The following is a 23,483-nucleotide window of genomic DNA, read 5'->3' as shown; positions in this document are numbered from 1 at the left end:
ACTGCTTTAATAAAATTGGGAGTAGGGAGAAATTAATGGCCAAACACAGATTTTCAAACTTTTTTGAGAGGTTTATCTCAAACGCTGTACTATATTTTTTATTTTTCACATACATCAAATTTTCTGCTTAACCCTGGCTAAAGAAATGCTTGCGTACATATATCTCAGAGCAGATCTTATCCAAGCGTTCCAGATAATTCAAAGGACTGACGATCTTGAGACTTCAAAATTCTTCAAATTCAAAGAAGACTCCAGAACTAGAGGACATATATGTAAAATAGAGAAACCCAGAGCAAAAACTCGAAAAATTCTTTCTCACATTGAGTAGTATCTGAGTGGAATAATTTGCCAAATCAAGTAGTGAAGAGCACTTCCATAAACTCTTTCAAGTCAAATTTAGAGAAAACTTGTGAGATCAAAAGGATAAGTTTAACCCTGACCAATCTTTTACTTGCCCATGCTCTCATTAATACCTTTACCTGATGAAACCACACATCGCCATATGACCAGTAACAGTCTATCTTCCATTTTACTGACTTCAAGAAATTGGAAGGAGAGGGGCAAACAAGTTTTATAGGTAAAAATTTACGCCAACAACAAGGTATGTTAATAATTCAGTAATCCCTACTAGTGGTAGCCATTCATAAGTCCTTACATGTACATGTACCTCTGATAAGACAACAGCGCTGGCTCCATTGCCCCTAGAGCACAAATCGAGCACTATCTTTGGTTTGGCCTGCTTTCTTTTTACACTAGCGATCTCAACCCGGTACTATCACTCTTAGCACCACAATTGCTCAGCTTACCCTGCTATTTCGCAGGGCCAAATAATCAAGGTGATTCGCAAACCACAAGTCTTGCCTGATTTCACATTGAATCAAATAAGCAATATTATCTTTTGACCCCTAGATTACCTTTGACATTATCATCCTCATGAATTCATATGTGATATTGCCCAAGGATCAACCAAGTTTTATCAAAATTGATGCAGATATAAAGAAATGAGAGCAAGTTCAACAAAAACCTCAAAAAATGGACACGATCTCGTACCACTTGACCTTCTGACCCGTATATTATCTTTGACCCCATCATCATCAACAACACACATGTCGCATTACACTAGGCAGACCTGCAAACCTTTGGGAATGAACAAGAGGAGCACCTCTGGCAGTCTCACCTCAAATTACGTGATTCAATATAACAGCAGTGCTGACTTAAAAAAAATTCACAAAAAACACCATTAATATAGTGATACAATACTATGTTCATTGACCCTAAATGACATTTGACCTTTATCATGTGACCTAATACTTGTAAGCGATACTTGATTACCCTTATGTCCAAGTTTCATGAATCAGATCCATAAACATTCAAAGTTACAATGGTAATTCAACTGATACCCCCAATTCGACCAAAGGTCATTGACCCTAAATAACATTTGACCTTGGTCATGTGATGTGAAACTTCAGGATGTTCAGTGATACTTGATTAACCTTATGTTCACGTTTCATGAACTAGGTCCATATATTTTCTAAGTTATGATGACATTTCAAAAACTTAACCTTAGGTTAAGAATTTGATGTTGATTCCCCCAACATGGTCTAAGTTCATCGACCCTAAATGATCTTTGACCTTGACGCAAAGTTCCCGGAATGCTGAAGGCGCCCCCACTCGTCGAAAACTCTATCGGAACACTCCAAAAGCTTTCATAAGGAAATATCAGGTTGCGATTTGGCTTGATGACCTAAGCCACTTTCCCCGATTCCGATTATTTGGCGAGTTCTAGCCTAAATAATATTTCTTCAAAGCCTAAAAAAAAAGCCTAAAAAAAAATGGGCGTGATTTGATGACGTCAGTGGTTTGTATAAGCGACTTACATGTATAAGCCTTTGACTTTTTATAAACCATTATTCTTATAAACCAGGGACTTCAGATGTAGCAAAAAAACATTAACGAGCAGGTATGCACATGCGTGAGATGTGTAGTGACCTTTTTTGTTGTGCACACCAATCCGTTCTCGGCTACATTCACCCCAACTAAAGTTCCCTATTCGACAGTACAGACAGGCATGTCTTGTCTTGTCCATACTTACTGGGCAAATAACCGTGCAGTCCCTCACGCATGCATGCATGCAAACTAGTTTTGGGTTTTCGCAACCATCAAAGAGAAGTGAGACATGAAAGTAATCTTGTGTGTTTGTAAGTAAAATTATTTCTTTTTTATCATTACAAATTTTTAAATATAATCATTATGGTCACGCTGTCGCACAAACATTACAAAATCGACGGCGATTTTGTGGTTTAGGTCCCCACTCGCTGGCACCTGTACATCTCTATGCTACTTGCAAATAAATATTCGCGGAAAAAGCAACCATGGCATCGGGACACTGACTTCAACCATGCCCGGTGATACGGCAGGGAAGTACAGCTGTATGCTGTTAGAGGAAACATTGGCATGCAGATTTTTAAAAAAAATATTACAAATAAAATTGAAATTAAAGAAGATAATCCGAACACTCCAAAAGCTTTCATAAGGAAATTACTAGTTGCGAATTGGGCTTGTTAATGACATTTGTCGGCAATTATAAGCGGTGTAGTGTGATTATTTGGCGATTTATAAATAAATTAGCCCAAATAATATTTCTTTAATTTTTTAAAGCATTATATTAGGCATGATTTGATGATGTCAGTGACTATCTATAAGCCACTTTGTTCATAAACCATTATTCTTTGTGTGATTTTTTGGGGATAAATAACGGCTTGTCTTTGACTTTTTGCGTTTTGGGGAGATTTTTACCACAAACGAACAACTTGGTCTTGAAAACCATCGACAGAGTTCGTTGTGTTACATTCAACAGTACAGACAGGCATCAAAGAGAAGTGAGAAATGAAAGTAATCTGGTGTGTTTGTAAGTAAACTGATATTTTTTAATTATAAATTTGTAAATAAATGTAAATGCTGTCACACAAACATTACAAAATCAACGGCGATTTCGTACTCGCAGGAAAGTAATCCGCTCAAAGATAACATCGAAGCGAAAGTAACGAAGAAGCAGCCGCGTGTCAGAACGAAAAGACTATCTGAAGTGGAATGTTAAGAAACCCGATTACTACGGATATTGAACTGTAACTGTACTTGACCATGGACTGAATAACATATAATGGACTCTGATTACTTACGATTATCATGTTCTCTATAAATGTTTGAAGATTCAACACTATGAATCTGCTCATCAAAAAATGTGATTTAAAAATTCTTTGAAGTATGGTAGTATTTTAATAGGAGAAATGAAACAAAATATTTCATGTCTGATTGAACAAGTCATTTTAACAGAAATACAATAATAGAACAGTAAATTTTCTTTGAGAAGTAATTTAGGAAATAAAAAAATTGTACCAAAGAGAATTTTGGAAAAAAACAAATTCAAAATGTTCTTAAGTGAATAAACAAGTGGAATGCCTCTGGCCGTCTCACCTGCATCACGCGGTTCAATATAGCAGCAGTGCTGACTTTGCATACTACTCTGACTCGCACAAGATGTTCAGTGATACATGGTTACTCTTATGTCCTCTTTTTATGAACTAGACCAATAAACTTACAGAGATATGATGGTTATTCAACAAAAAACCCCAACATGGCCAAAGTTCATTGACCTTACATGACCTTTGACCTTGATCATGTGACCTGAAACTCGAACAGGATGTTCAGTGATACTTGATTACTCTTATGTACAAGTTTCATGAATCAGATCCATAAACTTTCAAAGTTATGATGGTAATTCAACAGATACACCCAATTCGGCTAAAGTTCATTGACCTTTGACCTTGGACATGTGACCTGAAACACGCACAGGATGTTCAGTGATACTTGATTACTCTAATGTCCAAGTTTAACGAACTAGACCAATAAACTTTCAAAGTTATGATGGTAATTCAACAGATATCCCCGATTCGGCCAAAGTTCATTGACCCTAAATGACCTTTGACCTTAATCATGAGACCTGAAACTTGCACAAAATGTTCAGTGATGCTTGATTACTATTATGTCCAAGTTTCATGAATCAGATCCATAAACTTTCAAAGTTATGATGGGAATTCAACAGATATCCCCAATTCGGCCAAAGTTCATTGACCCTAAATGACCTTTGACCTTGATCATGTGACCTGAAACTTGCACAAAATGTTCAGTGATGCTTGATTACTATTATGTCCAAGTTTCATGAATCAGATCCATAAACTTTCAAAGTTATGATGGGAATTCAACAGATATCCCCAATTCGTCCAAAGTTCATTGACCCTAAATGACCTTTGACCTTGGTCATGTGACGTGAAACTCATGCAGGATGTTCATTGATACTTGATTAACCTTATGTCCAAGTTTCATGAACTAGGTCCATATATTTTCTAAGTTATGATGACATTTCAAAAACTTAACCTCAGGTTAAGATTGCGATGTTGATTCCTCCAACATGGTCTAAGTTCATTGACCCTAAATGACCTTTGACCTTGGTCATGTGACATGAAACTCTAATAGGATGTTCAGTAATACTTGATTAACCTTATGGCCAAGTTTTATTAACTAGGTCCATATACTTTCTAAGTTATGATGTCATTTCAAAAACTTAACCTCAGGTTAAGATTTGATGTTGACGCTGCCGCCGCCGTCGCCGTCGGAAAAGCGGCGCCTATAGTCTCACTTGCTTCGCAGGTGAGACAAAAAAAACTAAGGGGGAGAGATATGATGTATGCATGATAATGATTTATGTGGCAACATTGTAAAGCTGCGCATACATTCGTAATTCCGAAGCTTCGTAATTCCGAAGGTTCGGTTATTCCGAAGGTTCGTATTTCCGAAGGTTCGTAATTCCGAAGGTTCGTCAATCCGAAAACGAAATAAGGTTCGTAATTCCGAAGGTTCGTCAATCCGAAAACGAAATAAGGTTCGTAATTCCGAAGGTTCGTTAATCCGAAAACGAAATAAGGTTCGTAATTCCGAAGGTTCGTTAATCCGAAAACAAAATGAGGTTCGTAATTCCGAAGGTTCGTCAATCCGAAAACGAAATAAGGTTCTTTAATCCGAAAACGAAATAAGGTTCGTTAATCCGAAAACGAAATAAGGTTCGTAATTCCGAAGGTTCGTTAATCCGAAAACGAAATAAGGTTCGTTAATCCGAAAATTAAATAAGGCTCGTATTTCCGAAAATGAAAAATTATTCATTTTGGTAACAAAAACGGTGTTGTCATTACAAGATTACACGATATTATGCAATGACGATCGATGATACATGCATGTGTTGTGGCCAAAAGCATGTATTTCATTAAGAATAGGCGCCCTGATCAAGCATAGGCTAATTTCGATTTTATCTGAGCAATTGCTGCCTAAGCAAATGGTTTAAAGATGCAGGGGATCAAGTGTGTTGGTCGCGTGCGAGTAACCTCTAGATAATAGGATTTGTATTGGAGAGGATGTCATTTTTAATAACAGCTTCTGCTGGTAATAAAAAATAATACTATAATAATGATCCTTGTGAGATGTTGAAAGCGCGAATCGCAAGCTCAAACTAATAGACATTTCATGTAACAAGACGTGAACTTAAACATTCTGAGCAGTTTTTTTAATCGTGAGAAAGATGTGTATCTTTCTAAAGAATTAACTCGAGGGCGAGCTGTAATTTGTTTATATAGTGACCTAAGTAATCTTTTAAGGACTGCATTTAGTGACTCATGAATAGAATATATATCTCACGAACTAAATAATGAGAGCGCGAACCGCAAGCTTAAAATTTGTGATATTCCACCTGAAAACTGGACATTTTATATTTTTTTGTAACCAGGAATAGAATGAGTTCCTCAATAAACAATACTTGATGCGAGCGAGAAACGTGAGCCAAAATTTTCCGATTTCCAACCTGAAAACTGGACATTCTAAGCATTCTTGTTAAAAAAATAATAGCTGGGAGAACAGTTTTCAGAACTGAAGTGGCTTCCCTATCTATATCATTATTATCATTCTAGGCCTACATGAAATTTCCAAAAGTTTGAGCACGTGATTCGCTCGCAACATCTCACAAGGATGCCCTTTTAACAGTAATTGACCAAAAAGGCGAATTTTACATCTTCAGATTTGATTTCTTCCCCCCACCAAACCGCTTGCTCGCTACGCTCGCAGAAAAGGAAACGTGAATATATAATTCATCAATCAGTGATCACTTAATTTTTTGCTCAATTCAATTACTACAAAACACACAACCTCTTTACACAGATGATAATCTCATGGTGAAAATATACGTTTGCACCAAATTGCCCCTATTGGTCCCCTTTTTTGGCTTTGCCCCCCCCAGGAAAATATATTCCGCCGCCACTGGTTGAAACACGCATCGTCTTCATGGCTAACTGCAAAAAATTCTTTAAATGTCCCCTTTAGATCAGGTCAGAGCTTATATATTTAAAATTTCTGTTTGCGACCTTGCTCGCAGTTATTATCTAAAGTTAGTTACATAGGCATTTCGTTTTGAAGATCACAAACATATTGCCCATCATATTAAAAAAAAATATATAGCTCGCGCTCGCATTATTTAAAAAGGGTTTATCATGTTATTACATATATTTACTTTTTTTTTATAAGTATAAAGCTAATTATTGACTGTTAGGACTACCCTTTCAAAGAAACAAACAAAAATCAACTTTAAGCTGCCGATCGAGGAAAATGTGGCTGAAAAAAATATTGCCCCCCCCTATTTGACGAAAGTTGGATCCGCCGGGAGGGAGGCAGGGGGCACTTGCACCCCCAAAATGAAATTAAAAAAAACAGGGAAATGAATATTTTCCAAAATGGGAAAGTTCCTTTTTCAAAAATAAATATGCCGTTTTTCGTGTTTTTTCGAAATAAAATACTCTTTTTAAGTATACAAGTTAAGTTTTCAGGCTGGAATATTGCAAATTTTCAGCTTGCGCTTCGCACTCTCATTCGATTGGTGAAATATGCATCCTAAAGAGGTCACTAAATGCTTTCTTTAACAGGTTCCTTTTCTGGTCAGTATGTTTAAGCTGCGTTTTGCGCTCGTGTTAATTTTTTAGTTAGATGCACATCTTTTTAATGACAGCAGAAATCTGCTTGGATTTTTAAAAACTTATTTTCATTTTTTATTGAAATACCCTAAAGTTTTAGCTTGTGATTCACGCTCGCAACACCTCGCAATTATGCCATTTTAAGAATAATTGACCCCCCAAAACGTTTTACAACTTCACCTTTGAATTTATTTTACCAAGCCGCTCGCTCATTACACTCTCTCCCGAAAAATAAAGCCTAAATATACGTTTTGCCATAATAAGAAATCACTTCAAAAAGGTTTTTCTCTACTTAATCACTATCAAACACAATGACTTCAAGCAGATGATAATCTTAAGGGGAAAATATCACCAAAGTGTCCATTTTGACGTATGAGTTTCATTTTTTGGCTTTACCCCCAAACGAAAATTCGTTCGGCCGCCCTTGCCTTCCCATCCTCATAACAATTGAACGGCAACAGTGTCCCCCGCCCCCCCCCCTTGCCTCTGCTTTCCCAGTTTTCATTTTTCGGATTAACGAACCTTATTTTGTTTTCGGATTAACGAACCTTATTTTGTTTTCGGATTAACGAACCTTATTTCGTTTTCGGATTAACGAACCTTATTTCGTTTTCGGATTAACGAACCTTCGGAAAAACGAACCTTATTTTGTTTTCGGATTAACGAACCTTCGGAACAACGAACCTTATTTCGTTTTCGGATTAACGAACCTTCGGAACAACGAACCTTATTTCGTTTTCGGATTAACGAACCTTCGGAACAACGAACCTTATTTCGTTTTCGGATTATCGAACCTTCGGAACAACGAACCTTATTTCGTTTTCGGATTATCGAACCTTCGGAATAACGCCACAAATGTTCGGATTAACGAACCCTTTTTCGTTTTCGGATTAACGAACATCGAGGTATAGGCAATTTACGTGTTTCGGAAATACGAACCTTCGGAATAAAGAACCTTCGGAATTACGAAGTGTAACCGTAAAGCTGTGCAGTGCGATATTATAGGGAGAGTTTAACAGCCATCTTTGTGTCAATCTATTCATCAAAATAAGTTATTGAATGATACAGAGTTAAACGTGCCATTTAGTATAAATACACCTTCAATAACCTCAAAAAATTATAGCAAAGACTATGTCATTAGAGCCAATATAATATATTGGTATATACATGTAATATGGATTATACGAAAAAAGTATCATCCAGTATTCAATTACCACCAAACTCTAATGGTTACTGGGTGCTCTTTCACCAGCTATAAATTGAACATTTAGTGCCCTTCATTTTAATTAAAAGTAATAATAGCTTACCCATAATAATTTCACCTACATAACTAGTAATTAAACACTTTACCTAGTTGAATAATAATGATACAAAAATACAACTTAAATCATAAGACCAACAATCCAAATAAAAGAAGTTATTTTTTTCTTCATTGTTTAAGAATAACCCTAATTCTCCCAGGGGGCCATAATGCCCCCCCCCTCGACAATTTTGGTGATATACATGTATCTGCTGTGCAAAATTTTTGGACCTTGCCGCTCACTGACTTTTTACTTTCAAGTCTCGCGCAAATGTTGAGACCAAATTGGTGACGCCCGGGTACGCGGTTACGACATTACGCAACATTATGTAAGTGCATGTCAAACCCCAAATTGCTCATAAATGTGATTTCATGTACAAATTCAATGCAAATTGTGTATTTAGCCAAAATTCATAATTGTATCATTATTTCTACCTTTACTGATTAAACTTAATTAATTTGGCCTTTTTTATGATTAGAAATAAGTCTGGAACGATTTCCATCGAAAAAAAACAATAAAAACAAAAAGTAAAAAAACAAAGAAATACATAACAAATTTAAAAAACAATAAAATAAATAAGAAATCGGTCTTGGTACCAGAATTTTTTTCATTCACAATTGTTAGGAAAGCTGTAAAGAGTATTTTCACCAAAAAATAGCATTCTAGGAGCTTTATATTTAGTGCATCAGAGCAAAAATTATTCATACAAAATAAAAATATATGAAGCAAGTGAAATTTACCAATGCAACTGCGTAGATTATGTCATTCTCTACCATCATGCAAATTTTCGTTGCGATCGCACAATCTGCGGCTGAGATCTTAAGGGGGTCCATAATGCCCCCCCCCCCCCGGAATGACAAGAATCAAAATACCCCGGGAGATTTAGGGTTAAATTATATGTATCTGGACTGAAAAAAGACTAAGGTCAATACTCATGTTTTCCTCAGGAATAAAAGATGAGGTCTTAATAGTTTTGAAGATTTTTTTTTTCTTAATTGCTGAATTGAATGGGTTTGGAGTAAGGACTATGCTCTAAGCATTATCACAGGGACATTACAGTGAACTAGCACATCAAAGATGTGGACCTCATCCAGCATCTCGCCAACGAAATTTAACACAATTCTAATTTCAGCCCTGTTGACACTGTAGTGAATTATATTGGTGACATAAGGTAGCTTGTCAAAAGTCCATGCACCGTTCTTCATCGTTCTTCCCGCATCCGGGTTTTCGCTTCGGCTTTCCCGCCCAACGTTCCCTTGTCTTCAAAGGAACGGCCGCCATCAAAGGCCCTTTAATGCCACCGTTCTTTTGTTCGTCTTTCCTGCATGTCTTAATTTCTGTCGAAAGGCCGAAGAATCTATTCTAAATAGCTCCCTCTACGACCAAAACAAATGTGTGCCTTCATCATGTTCATATTGACTGTCGGATCGAGAGTTCGGGTCACTGTTCTGAACTGTGGTTCGCATCTATCGGGTGCATTCATAAAGCCACGGTAGCTTTAAAAAAAAAAATCACGCATGTGTCAAAAATCGTTACTGATCTTTCGAATTTGCTGCAATAACCATGAAAACCTCTTTTTTGCAATTGGAAGACAGTCAATTCATGTTTTAGGTGGGAAAATAAGATTCCACATTTTTTCGTTTCGTAGGCCCAAGCCATTCGTAGAATTCACGTCGACTTGGAATATTAATTATTACTCGCATCTCAAGCAGGTGTTGAGAACGCCCCCCCCCCCCAAAAAAAAAAACAGAAGGAAATAGAATGATAAAATAAATATGACCGGAACAGCTAGCTTAGCGCTATTAGGCATAGAAATATAAAAGATTTACAAAGATTTATTAGAAACTGTTTTAAATAGTTTTTTCATATTTTTGACGGGCAACCATTTCCCCAGGATAACACATTGTCTCTTAATTTTCTTTATCTCCATGTTTTAAAGAAACGGGACCAAAGGGATTGTGAAAAGAGGAAAAAGAAACTAAGAGGTCAAAGGGAGAGAAAAGGAAGGGGAAACAGAGAGAAATAAGAAAATAATATTGGGATGGAATAAGAGGAAGGGTGAAAAAAATGGAGGAAATACAGTTGAAAGAGTGGACAAAACTCGGAAATTTGAGAGGGGTTCTCCCGATTTCTGCCTCTACATCGAAATCAATATTCATGAGAAAGCAGAGTTGTGTCCTCGCAGAAACCGTGATCAAGTGGGGGTGAAATTATTTTATGACTTGCGTCTTCGGAATGAGAGTACGCATGCGCGTGGACTGGATATTTACAAAATTGTGGTCGTCTATTTCGAAAATAGTATGCCATGAATGAATCAGCATCCTCAAACTTCCTGTCACCCTTCTATCACTGGGGGATTTAGGGGGGGCCGCCCTTGCGCCCCCTTTCATTATGAGAGGCACAATTAGAATTTGTAATGCAAAATGCAGCCAAAACAGAAGAGTGCCCCCCCCCTAAAAGCGGAACCTTTTTCCCCCTGTCATGGATCCTCCCCTGACCTTTAGACATTATGTTGTATAGATCCAATTCTTGGTTGGATTTACATTTACAAAGCCCCCCCCCCCTATTGGCGGAGCAAAAAAAAGGGAAAGAAAGAAAAAAGAGAGGAAAAAAAAAGAAGAGGAAAACATAAGAGGAGGAAGGCGAGTGAATAAGATGATGCGAAGACTTATTAATTAACTTAAATAATCATTACGCCACTGGGACAACCAATTCAAAGAAATAATTAAATATCAACCTTGGGCGGCCGATCGGGGAAAATATGGGTGAAAAAAAATCACCCCCTCCCCTATTGGCGGAGGCTGGATCCGCCCCTGATTTAGATTTACATTTTATTCACCCTATCGATCCCCTCTCGGGGTATGAGAGTACAACATAAAAACAACATATTACAGACTAAAGTATAACTTCATTTAATTGGTTTAACGTATTAAACGTAATGTTCGGAATTGAAGATAAATACCAACTGTGGTAACGATCTGAAAATTTGTTCGATCAGAATCCAATGAAATTTACCAACGAAGTGTTTGTATAAATGAAAAATATTTGCCAAATAGCCCTGTGAAAGAAAGTCGTAAAAGTGCTGAGAAATGAGCGATATAAGCACAGAATTCCATCAAATGTCAGGTATTTTTCGAGGCAATGTTATAATACACTGTCCCACGTATGCTTTTCTGTTTTAGTGATCATCAGAATTATCGATATTGAGCGGCGATTTCATTATTCTAAAAAGATAAGTGTATATTAATGTACTAGGTCTAGATTTATGATGAATATTTCGTATCGAAATCGTCATGTAATCATATTTGAAATTGCGCCTGATAAGTTGTGCTGTACATGGTCTATATCCCCCCATAGATATCGATATCGTCATCACCGCTGTTACTATCGCAATCATCTTCATTTCTCTATTATAAGTATTATCTTCGTTAACATTTCTATTATTTCATTATAATTTTATCATCATAAATCGATGGGGTGGGAGAAGGAGGAGAAGAAGAATTACCAAGGAGAAGCAGACGTACATGTAGAATGGAGGAGCAGTAAAAAGGGATGAGATTAATAATGAGAGATGAGGAAGGATACGGAGAGGAAAAGGAAGATAGAGAAAAAAGGGAGACGCAAGAAGAAAAAGAAGAAAGACGAAGGAAAAGCAGTAGGAGACGTATAAGAAGGGCAGGTGGGCAGAAGAACAACAAGAAGAGAGGAGACGTAGAAAAAGGGGAGAAAGGAAAAGAAAGAAGCAGAAGGAAAGGATGAGGTGGAGAAAAAAGAATAATGAAAGACGACAAAGGATATGAAGAAGAAAAAAAGATTTAAAAAAGGAGGAGTAAGAAGAGTAGATGAAGAAGGGAGTGAAGGATGAGAACAAGAAGAATTATAAGGTGGAAAAGAAGAATAACGACGGAGAAACAGAAGAAGTAGAAGAGGGGGTGAGTTTGTTCTAAAGTAAAATCAATGTGAGTAGAATTAAATTAATGTTTTTATTTATATTGCACTTGCAGTGATTACATCATTACAATACTAGGATGCCATTATGTTCAATAATTTAAGCTTCAAAATTCGGTAATTCATGGGTGAAGATAAATTATGGGGCCGTAAGCTGCAGGGAGATATGTAGAGTGATATTAGCATTAGGTCATTGCTCTAAAATAGATGGAATGTCATTATTTATTATTAATATTAGTTAGTACACTTACTGGCCTAAAAGCAAAAGCAAATAGGGCCATGATACAAGCTTCTCCATCAAGAGAATTGAACATTATTGACCTTTCAGGATTGCTTGGCATTGATACTCATCGAACTGTTCTTAGTCATTGCCCTCGCGCCCTGGCCTATGATCATGAAAAAGCAAGATCAGTCACCCGTATAGTAGAGAATCATTGACAATAGCATGCTCAGCGGGTCGCCACAGAAAACAATGGGAGAGCTAGAAGCTCACAGTCTTGAATTCCCCATATCCGCTGCCGTGATTATTGTCGTAATTTCAATAGATAAACCTACTTCAAAAGACCGTTGGCACGCCCGATGGGTAATCTTTTGTAATAATGTAGTGTATTAAAGTATGTGTATGCAGTAACTACCGCCCCGACTTCTGTTATGCTATTTAAAAGATTTCTTTCACCATCATCGAGTAGCGATTAGCGTGTAAAATTGCATAAATTATCTCACAAAACGGATCTAATGTTCATGACTACCAACATCACCATAATCATTACCATTATCTTTCATTTTTTTTAATAATAATAATAATAATAATAGCGGCATATTTACCCAGGGTAGCCACTTCAGTTCCGAAAACTGTTCTCCCAGAGGGCCCTGCTATTATTACCCCGGCTTTAGCACGGCTACCTTGATCGGGCCGCGCTCGAGCATTCGAGGAATTTCTTCCTACCGGGTACCCATTCACCTCACCTGGGATTATATAAACTATAAAATTGATACTGGAGAACGATTGGAAATAGATAATGAATGAATGATGATGATAACAGTGATGATGATGGTGGTAATTAGAACTTTGAAGTGATATTAATGGACATGATAATACGAATAATAATATCAGTGATAATGTTGATAATTAAACATTGACAAACGAAGATGATTGGTATATTTGCGGCAATGAACCATGTATAACTTGAGACGCGTTTTTCATTTATCATGTTTGTTATAAAAGGGTTTTCATATCATGATCCTGAAAGACATAGATTATATTTAGATTAAAAAGAAAGAGAATGGATGGTCATCTAATTATGGAAAAGATTTTGCGGGATGTCAAGTCCGATGCAGTATAAAAATGATTGCATATCGAGGTAGATGCGATTTTTATATCAACGATATCATCCCCCAGAGTCTATAAAGTTATGAGTTTGTGTGCATTTTAGCAAAATTGACATTTGTAATACGAGATTATTCTAATTTAGAGTGCTGTAACATCCGAACTGCATGCCATTCCTGCTACATACGTTTTGAATTCATGAGATATTTCGATTTCTGGATGCATGTTCAGTTAAAGCGGTGTACGCCTGAATCATATTGATTGTCATTTGTCATTAACTTTATAATAACGTCGATATACCAAAACAGAATTCATCAGGTTCTTTATCATTACAACAATGATATGAACTTATGCACATATAGGCCTACGTCTTTTGCTTGATAGAACACTGACCCCCCCCCTCCATTAGAGCGAGAACAATATTGTGCTCTCTCATTAATATTGATTTCGATAAGGAGATCGGGAAACGCACGCCATTAATAGTAATTTACATTATTTGTATGCCACTTACAAGTGAAGCACAAAATATGTATCTGAACGCTACAGAACAAATAGAAAGAGAGAATGAATTTCACCAAAATTTAAAGTATTTGCACAATTCACAGTAGGCTGTAAACGATAGGGGGCTTCACATGCGGAGGGAAAGGCTATTTAACCCCCCCCCCCAAAAAAAAAAAGTTTTAACATTGACTTGAATTTCTCTCTTGAATCTGCTTGTTTAATACTTTCTGTTAGATTGTTCCAGAGTTGGATCTAGGGGGGGCATGGGGCCCGCCCCTCCCTCCTCCCTCTATTTGCAGAGAAAAAACAAAACGGGGAAAGAAAGACGAAAAGAGGAAAAGAGTGGAGAAAAAACATAGGAGGAAAACGATTGAATAAATAAGATGAGGGGAAAACAATTAAAAAAGATTATGTCATGTCATTATATAAAATTTTCGCTCCTGCTTCACGCTCGCAATGCCTTTTAGGTGATTTACACATATGGAACTCAAAATATCAAATTTTGAAATCAATATACATAACATATTTCAACTCGGAAATCGAACTTTGATTTTTAAAAAGTGTTCTGTAAAAAATTATTTTTTTATTGTCTGAATATCAACATTTTCTGCTCCCGCTGCACGCTCACAAAATTTGATTTGTCAGGTACCTATTATTTTCCTGTATTCCATTTTAGTTATCAGAATATTCCTATCCATGTCAGATTGTAAAACATATTAGCTAGCGCTGCACGCTCGCATATTGATTGGTGAGTTATGAAAATTTCAATATTAATTATATTACAAACTAATTAAAATCTCCATTTTATGACAGTTTATCAACAATTTTCGGCTGGCGATTTGCGCGCACATTGATTGTTAAAAATATATCAACTCAGGCATCTTATTCATAATTACGAAAGTGCTTTAAATATATAATATTGACAGATTTCGCGCTCTGATTAGGCTTATTAGATTAATGAATTAATTTATTGATAAATTGTCCCTTTTTCAGAATGGAATATCAAAAATTTTCATCTCGCGATTTGATAAGAAGAGAAATAGGAAGACAGTCATAATTTTCACATGATGGAATATTGTTCTTAGAATATCCCGGCCCTATGTCAAAACTCAAAGTAATAATAATGAATCATATATGTTTCTTTTTAACTGTGATCCATATCCACTCACAATTCTACAAATCTCAAATTTTCCTCGAGCTCGCTTGGCTTGCTTAGTTATGTATTTACCTTTTTCATGATTACAAAGATTGCTTAGAACTTCTATTCTTCAGGTAGAAAAGTAAATATTTTCAGCTCACGCTTCGCGCTCGCATTATTTGATTGTTGAAATATGTAACGTTTTCATTTACAGATAATTAAAAGTAGCCGTTAACAGATTCTTTTTTATCAGAACGATCAATGCGTACTAAATTCATTCATCTCGTTTAGGATCACAAGCATTGCCAGAATGCTATTTTAGGACAAAATACATGAAATAAAAAATTAGCGCGCGCTTCGTGCTCGCACTATTTAGATTAGGCTTGTGAGATTATTTTACATATATTTTTACATTTGATTTAAAAGAATAAAGCTTAAAAGTGACACTATTTGGTTTACATATTATGAAGGGCCTTCTCATATTCCAATTTTACCTTAAACGCAAGTATTTTATTTTCAAACGAAATCTATGAAAAGGGTGCAGTTAGGCTTTAATTTTGATTCCAAATAGTCTCATAATTGGGATTAGTTGCAAACACGGTTTTCGAATAGAAGGCACATCGGGAAACATCAAAGTATCAAGACAGTCACCCGCGCTGACAAAGTGATAATCTCCCCTTGACATACCCCTACCAATCAAGAGGTCATCTTTCTATTGAAATCCGCAACCCGTCAGACCACCTCTATGTTCAAGAATATACGTTAATCTCCCCAATCAAGAATGGGGTAATTTAAATCTACCTTGTCAATGGGGTAAGCCGTTAAATACAGCTTGCAATGCGCTGGCCCATGTCATTTTCAACGTCCGGCTTTCGGGGAATTAAAATGAGCATCAAATTGGTAGTTTTCTTGTTCTCGTTTTGTCCCCATACTAGAACCTTGATTTTGTTCTTTTCGTAATGTGCATTTTGATATGGTTTCCATTATATTTCTTAACATTTCGACATTTAATGTAGTTTAATGCTTGCCTTTATAAAGAGCAATATTACATAAAACCTATCTGGCGAAGCAGATTATAACATAACGTTCGACTGATATTTTATCAACACATTTTTGATTAACCATGTAACTTCCCTCTTTATAGGTCTACTCTTAATGTGAACATTTGAGTTATATTTATTGCCTACCAACTCTCTGTTTACCAGGCTAAAGTGAAGGTCCTCATTTGTGTATGAACGACATGTTCTCATTAAAATACATGTTGTGAGTTTCAAATAAAGGGGGCACACTTGTGTAAAAATGGCATATTTACATTAACAAATTTGATAAAGGCTCTCAAAGGGGGGGGGGCACACGGACCGGATATACACCCCACTGAACTACGCACACCGATACAAGGACACAACGATATCCAGATCAGTGACCAGAGATCGCTCGTTTAATAGTTTGCCTAAGACGTCGATATTGTGGACATAGAGGGCGCTCATGCAGAAACATCTAATCGGAGAGCCAACCGGGGGGTGTCAAAAGAAAAGATAAAAGCGCACGCTTCCGTTTTCGCTGCAAAAGGGAACGCTGTCGTCTTAAATGGCAAGAGCACTGACCCGTAGGAAAGAAAAATGGACAATGGCACGCTGAGCGGGTTCGCCGCAGAATATAAAGGTAAAAACGCACGCACACCTTTGACAAGCCGCCTAAATTGAGTATATAGAATTGAAATTGATAAAGAAATTTACATAGAAGCATTTTTTGTAATCTATGAATAAATTTTATATAAATAAATTATTTTTCATTCAAAATTTCTTAACTCTGCGTAGGATCTTGGTGAACCTAATGTAGCTCTGATAAAATCAAAATCAATAAAAAATAAGTATTTTTTGTGAGTTTTGAAAATAATGAATAAATTAGCATATTTAATGAGTTTTAAATTCTGTCTTGAAATTTTGTATCACCACCTCGAGCTATCATATAAAGCAAACAAAATTGAAATTGATCAACAGATGAAGAAGAAAAATCATTTTTGGTGATTCATGAAGAAATTTTGCATAAATTAGCATAAATACATGTAATTTTCTACTCCAAATCTAAAAATTCTCTGTAGAAATTTGATGAACCTCATGAAGCTCTACCAGATGGAAGAAAAAAATCAAAATCGGTCAACAAATAAAGAAGCATTTCATGTGAATTTTTAAAAATATGCATAAATTAATTTTGCATAAATAAGCATAAAAATGTTTGAGTCAAAATTTCAAAATTCTGTGTAAAAGTTTGGTGAACCTCATAAAGCTCTACCAGATGGAAGCAAAAAATTCAAAATCTTTCAACAAATAAAGAAGCATTTTTTGTGAATTTTGAAAAATGTGCATAAATTGGCATATTTAATGAGTTTCAAAATTCTGTGTAGAAGTTTTGAATCCCCCGCCTAGTGCTATCATATAAAGCAAACATGATTGAAATTGGACTTGAAATGGCGAAGAAGAAGCATTTAAAAATTGTGGATGGATGACAGACAACGGACACCACGCCACGGCATAAGCTCATCTGGCCCAGAGCTAAAATTGGTGATTATTTGTGGCAGTTATACTTTCAGGGGAATGGTGTTATTTCGTTTGTGGATAAGTGTGTTAGATTTGCGTGTCTCCTTTTACTTGTGGGCATTGTTTGACATTATTGGGTGTAACAGGGGAAAGTCCTGATTCCACCCCCTATTTAAGTCTTAGCTGACTCAGGCGCTTGCAAAGAAAATAAGCATGCATGTAAAACTGAAAAGTTATTTTTTGAAAAATGTGAAAGTATTATGTAAGTTATGCTAATTCAAAGATATAACCTAATAAAAAATTAAATAAACTAAAACTAAATATAGGGGAAGAAGAGTCAGATAAAAGATACTTACAAAATAAGCCCCGAATGTGAACATATTACGTAAATTTAAATGAAAACACAATTTGCATACGGTAGAATTATTGTGACATAAGCTGATGAAATGTTGCATAACTTGAGAACCACATGCATGGACAATGCAAGTTTGGTCTCAAAAGTTAATGTAAGAGTCGTACGCGTAGACTCTAAAAGTCATGCGACAAAGGCCTTTGAAGGATGGACTTTCAAGAATTCCACTCATATTTTTTGGATGAATGATTAAGATTCATGCTCATGCTTTCATGCAATGTGCACAATAAGGAGGGAACTGACCAATATGATGGGGTCTCTCATTGACTGTGTGATACATGTAGCTACATGTAGTTTGAAAAGATACATTTTGAAATATATATGGTTAATTCAGAGAATAATCTAGCATATGATATAATTAATTTTTATTGAGGAAATTGTAGATTTTGAGAGGAAAGTACATGTACTTTCTTTACTAAGCACTGTACTTGGTAAAGTAATTATTGCAGTATGAGAGAATCGAGTAGTGAATGAGGGTGTTTTCATACTGACAGCCGAAGTGGAGTTACACTGGAGTCCAGAATTATTTCAATCTGGATTCAAAGCAGAGTACTTGACCCACTTCGAGAAGAGGGTTACAAACAGAGTTACTCCGCACCATAAGTATCGCCTTTCTCGCGTGTATAACTTCATTAATTTTCGCTTGGAAACCATGGAAAATGATTGCAGATACATCGCTGCGGAGCTTGCCCTTTTGAAAGGGGGTGTCAGTATGCATTACAAGCATATCAACTCAATCTGGAATTACTCCGCAGTAACTCCACTTTGCCTTCAGTATGAAAACATTCTGTGTTACTATTCAAGTGGATTTATTTTACAAGACTAAACTGCTATTAATATTGCATGGTGGGTAGGTAACCTTGCCAGATATGAGTAGTTGAGGACTTTAATAAGGTGGAGCTACTTTGGCTGCTGGTATTATGGCCACCCTTAAGGTCTCCATCGCAGATTGCACGGCCGCAGCAAATAATTGCATGATGGTAGACATTAAATAATCTACGCTGTTGCATAATTATGTAGACATCACTACATTCATATAGAAAACTCTCAAAAGGTGAGAGGTAGGTGGCCCATACCTTTTCCTAAAGATGTACCTAGTGCATGTCCAATCAGGAGCAAGATCACCAGATGAATCTGAAGAACACAAATGCACACAAAACATACCATAAACTGCTCTAAACATGACAACTTAGTTTGTTAGTTCACCACACTATTTATAAAATTCAATAGCATATTTCATGATATTAAAGGTATTGAAAGTGCAGAAAATAAATGCATTTAGTTTCATCTGAATAAAACATGTTAATATATTAGCATCAATATCACAATCAGAAACACTACACATATGACAAAAAATAAAATATTAGTATAGAATGTGAAACACATGCAAACCTTTGTCATCTTACTTGATAGAGTAACAAGACCTTAGGGGAAAATCAATCTTTTGTGCAAAAAATGTGTGTAAAGTCATGATTTTAAAGATTATAGAATTACACATGTACATACCTTGGATATCAGACCAGGGTACCAACCATGGGAAGGACCAACAGACCTTTTCATCCAACCAAGCAAGGATGCTTCAAATGGCTGAAGTAAACAAAAAAAAAAGATAATTTTACCTATGATTTTGAAACATATTAGACTTCCTGGCATCTAAAAGCTTTTCGTAAACTACATGTAGCACATTAATGATGTGGTGCTCAATCGCAGATGAGTGGAATATTTCTGGTATTCCATGAAATAAAGCCATCCAATATAATCATTATCATCTTTCCCCCCCAAAAAAAATAAGGGCAAAATTTGACTGAACGAGTCATGTCATCACTTACTACATAAGGCACCATCACTTTCAAAGATTAAATTTGGTCATTGACATGCAACTCGCAAATGTTTTATAATGACGTCATTGAGCGCCATTTTTATCCATGCTGCACATCGCATTGCTCTCATTGTTGTACGCATTGTATATTTCACGCCTTCGTGCAAGCGCCCTAAACTGTTGAATATGCTCTCATATTCAATAGCAATTTTGAACAGGAGCTAGATGGGATATTCATTGGATTTCAGTCCTTCTTACGGAAACGTTCTGATGCTGCACGGCAATTGATGCAGACCAAAATACGCATTTTTAATGCATCGCTGAAACATTTTACAGATGATTACAATGTTGCACTTCAATTGCAACACAATTTTCATTGATGTGTAATGAACAAAAAACTCTACAGTATTTACCAATTCATCTGCATCAGAGCCCACATTTTCAGAATGAGTCTCCTCCTCTTGGCCTACATTGTCAGCATAACCAAGACTGGCATTCAAAGAAGAGGTATTATGAACCCCTCCTGCAGACCTGGATGGTAGTGAAAAAAGTGGAAAAATGTTTAAAAAGCAATAACGTTAATATCATACAATAATATTAATAACATCAATACTGTAAGTACCCAGAACTGTTAATGCACAGTGAAGAAAACAACTCATATTGGTAAAGGGTTTGCATGGTGATAAGACTAGGTAAGGAGGTCTGCGAATGCCCTACATGAATTTAGACCCTGAAAGCGACTGTTTTGTTTGGTTAAAATTTCTGTAGAAATGGGAGGTGCAGTATTGCAAATTGAAAGCCAACTATAGTAATTCATTTGCTGGAAAAAAGTTAGAATAGTTTGACACCACGTTTAAGGAAAACATATTACATGAGAGAAGCAGTATATTTCGTACTGCCATGTCAGGAAACCATATTGCATATGAGTCCCGCATTTGCTCTGTGAACCATGTTCACAGGAGCGTGATGTTGTATGGGTCAAACAAACCGCTACCAATATCTGAAGGCAAGAAAAGGGTTATAAAGCACAAGCAAGTGTTATGCATACAAAATAAAGCAATTGCTCCAAAGGCTGATTTTTTTTTCTTCATCTTCTTCATCTGACTCATTGAGTTCAAAATCTGAACTTTTGGTTATAATAGTCTATTGACTCTATTACCTTTGACCTTTGTGTATTGACCTGGAATTTCATTCATCTATTTTCAGAAACTTGATAACCATTATTTTTGCAAGTTTTATGCAATACATATATGGAACTGAACTTTCAACATTATCTTCATCTATGAAAGTCATAACCATGTAAATTTTAATGTTGATGAAGCTTCTTTTGGGAAAAACAGTATCCATGTCTAGCTTTAACAAGTGGAATGCCTCTGGTGGTCTCACCTGCATCACGCAATTCATTATAGCAGCAGTGCTGAATTTGAAAACTACTATAACTCGCACAAGATGTTCTGTGATATTTGGTTACTCTTATGTCCATGTTTTATGAGCTAGACCAATACACTAACCTTACAGAGATATGATGGTAATTCAACAAATACCACCAACATGGCCAAAGTTCATTGACCTTACTTACAAGACTTTTCTCTTTGGTCATGTGACCTGAAACTCGCACAGCATGTTCAGTGATACTTGATTACTCTTATGTCCAAGTTTCATCAATCAGATCCATAAACTTTTAAAGTTATGATGGTAATTCAACAGATACCCCCATTCGGTCAAAGTTCATTGACCTTAAATGACCTTGGTCATGTGACATGAAACTCATGCAGGATGTTCAGTGATACTTGATTAATCTTATTATTTAGTTTCATGAACTATGTCCATATATTTTTTAAGTTATGATGACATTTCCAAACTTAACCTTAGGTTAAGATTTTGATGTTGATTCCCCTAACATGGTCTTAGTTCATTGACCCTAAATGACCTTTCTCTTTGGTCATGTGACAAGAAACTCAGGCAGGATGTTTAGTAATACTTGATTAACACTATAGCCAAGTTTCAAGAACTAGGTCCATATACTTTCTAAGTTATTCTGTCATTTCAAAAACTTAACTTTTGGTTAAGATTCGGTGTTGACGCCGCCACTGTCAGAAAAGCGGCGCCTACATAGAAAACTGTAAAGCATGAGAGATAAAAATATTCTTAACTTTTAAAAATAGGAAATCTGCTGCTAGGAAAGGAGTTAATTTGCATTAATAATTGCACTATGTCAAATTTTTCATACAAGGTTAAGTATAAATGAGATAAATTTAACTTTAATTCCTTTGAATACATACAAAGTAGGATTTTGAAATATTTTATCCATAATGCTACATGTACATTTTACAATACAAGTGGTTGAACATTTAGATGCATCTGTCACAACTAATTTGCTGAGCTCCTGCAGCACAGACGAAAGAAGAAGTGCCATCATGAAGATGCAGTGCTTTGATTTGCGCATATGTGTGCTAGCCTGCGAGGCCATTGCTCTAAGACGCAATTGGTTACTTGATACAATCTCCTCACATAGTGTGTGCTGGACTTAATGGAGAATAATGAGCTAGAAAACTCCATGGAACAGGGGAAATAGCTTTACAAACATGAGGGGAACGTTTCACCGACACCTTTATTTATAGATCAAAACCCAATCAACCTAATTCCAAATTGCCACTCATTTAATATTTTGCTTGATACTTTTGCAAGGTCGAATGTAGGTCACTCTTTATTCTGTATTGATTGGCTGTTTTATCTATTTATTTATTTTTATCCATATATGATATATACCTTGTTTGTATATTTGCGTTTTTTGTCAATTTATATGTCATATTTTTCCCCTTGTATTAGCATTTGTAATTCAGCCTTTGGCTGCAACGTATGTTTTTTGATGTACCAATAAAGACCATTATCAGATTTGAAAAACTTCCTTTATTTTGATTGGTTGAGAAGCACTAGTATAGGCTATGATTACTATGGTAACTGTCAGATAAAACAGTTTTATTAAACACTTCTCAGAAATCACTTATGATTAATCCATTCTATTCATGTCACATACCTCTGTGTTGTGTCTCTGATGAGATCAGTGCCTGGACTTGGATCTAAAGGAAACAAAGAAAGGTAGAAGAAAAAATCATATCTTTTCTTGAGGGCAGGGCCATCCCCCCAAAAAAATAAATCTGATTTTCAATAATAAAAAAGAAAACAGTAAAACATTTTCGTCGAAATTGGATGTAAAAAATGAGGAAATTTACAACATATTAAAGTTTTGCTCACTTTCACAAAACAGTGAAAAACTGGTATAGGGTCATTCCATGCCAATTCACCCAATGAAAGTGCAATTTTGCACCCGACCCTCTCAGAATTCGTTGTAAATTGGTACACATAAAATTCAACATGGCCCACGCACAAAACAAAAAAAAATTAGTCAAATCGGTCCGTTGGTTCTCGCGCT

The 23,483-nt window shown here is 36.0% G+C and overlaps 1 protein-coding gene across 1 annotated transcript in view; it reads right to left on the bottom strand.

Annotated features, from left to right (window-relative positions):
* The window catches only part of LOC121431145, a 111,120-nt gene that overhangs the window by 55,947 nt on the left and 31,690 nt on the right, over window positions 1-23,483 (bottom strand). Inside the window, exons 3-6 of the mRNA XM_041628652.1 lie at window positions 23,088-23,130; window positions 20,464-20,581; window positions 19,738-19,818; window positions 19,308-19,365 (exon numbers count right to left, since the gene is read on the bottom strand). Of these exons, the coding sequence (XP_041484586.1) occupies window positions 19,308-19,365; window positions 19,738-19,818; window positions 20,464-20,581; window positions 23,088-23,130 (300 nt within the window). The remainder of the gene's footprint in view (window positions 1-19,307; window positions 19,366-19,737; window positions 19,819-20,463; window positions 20,582-23,087; window positions 23,131-23,483) is intronic.

The sequence above is a fragment of the Lytechinus variegatus genome, chromosome 17 (genome assembly GCF_018143015.1).
Source record: "Lytechinus variegatus isolate NC3 chromosome 17, Lvar_3.0, whole genome shotgun sequence".
In the NCBI taxonomy this organism is placed as follows: domain Eukaryota; kingdom Metazoa; phylum Echinodermata; class Echinoidea; order Temnopleuroida; family Toxopneustidae; genus Lytechinus; species Lytechinus variegatus.
This window is presented reverse-complemented; position numbering and strand designations above follow the sequence as displayed.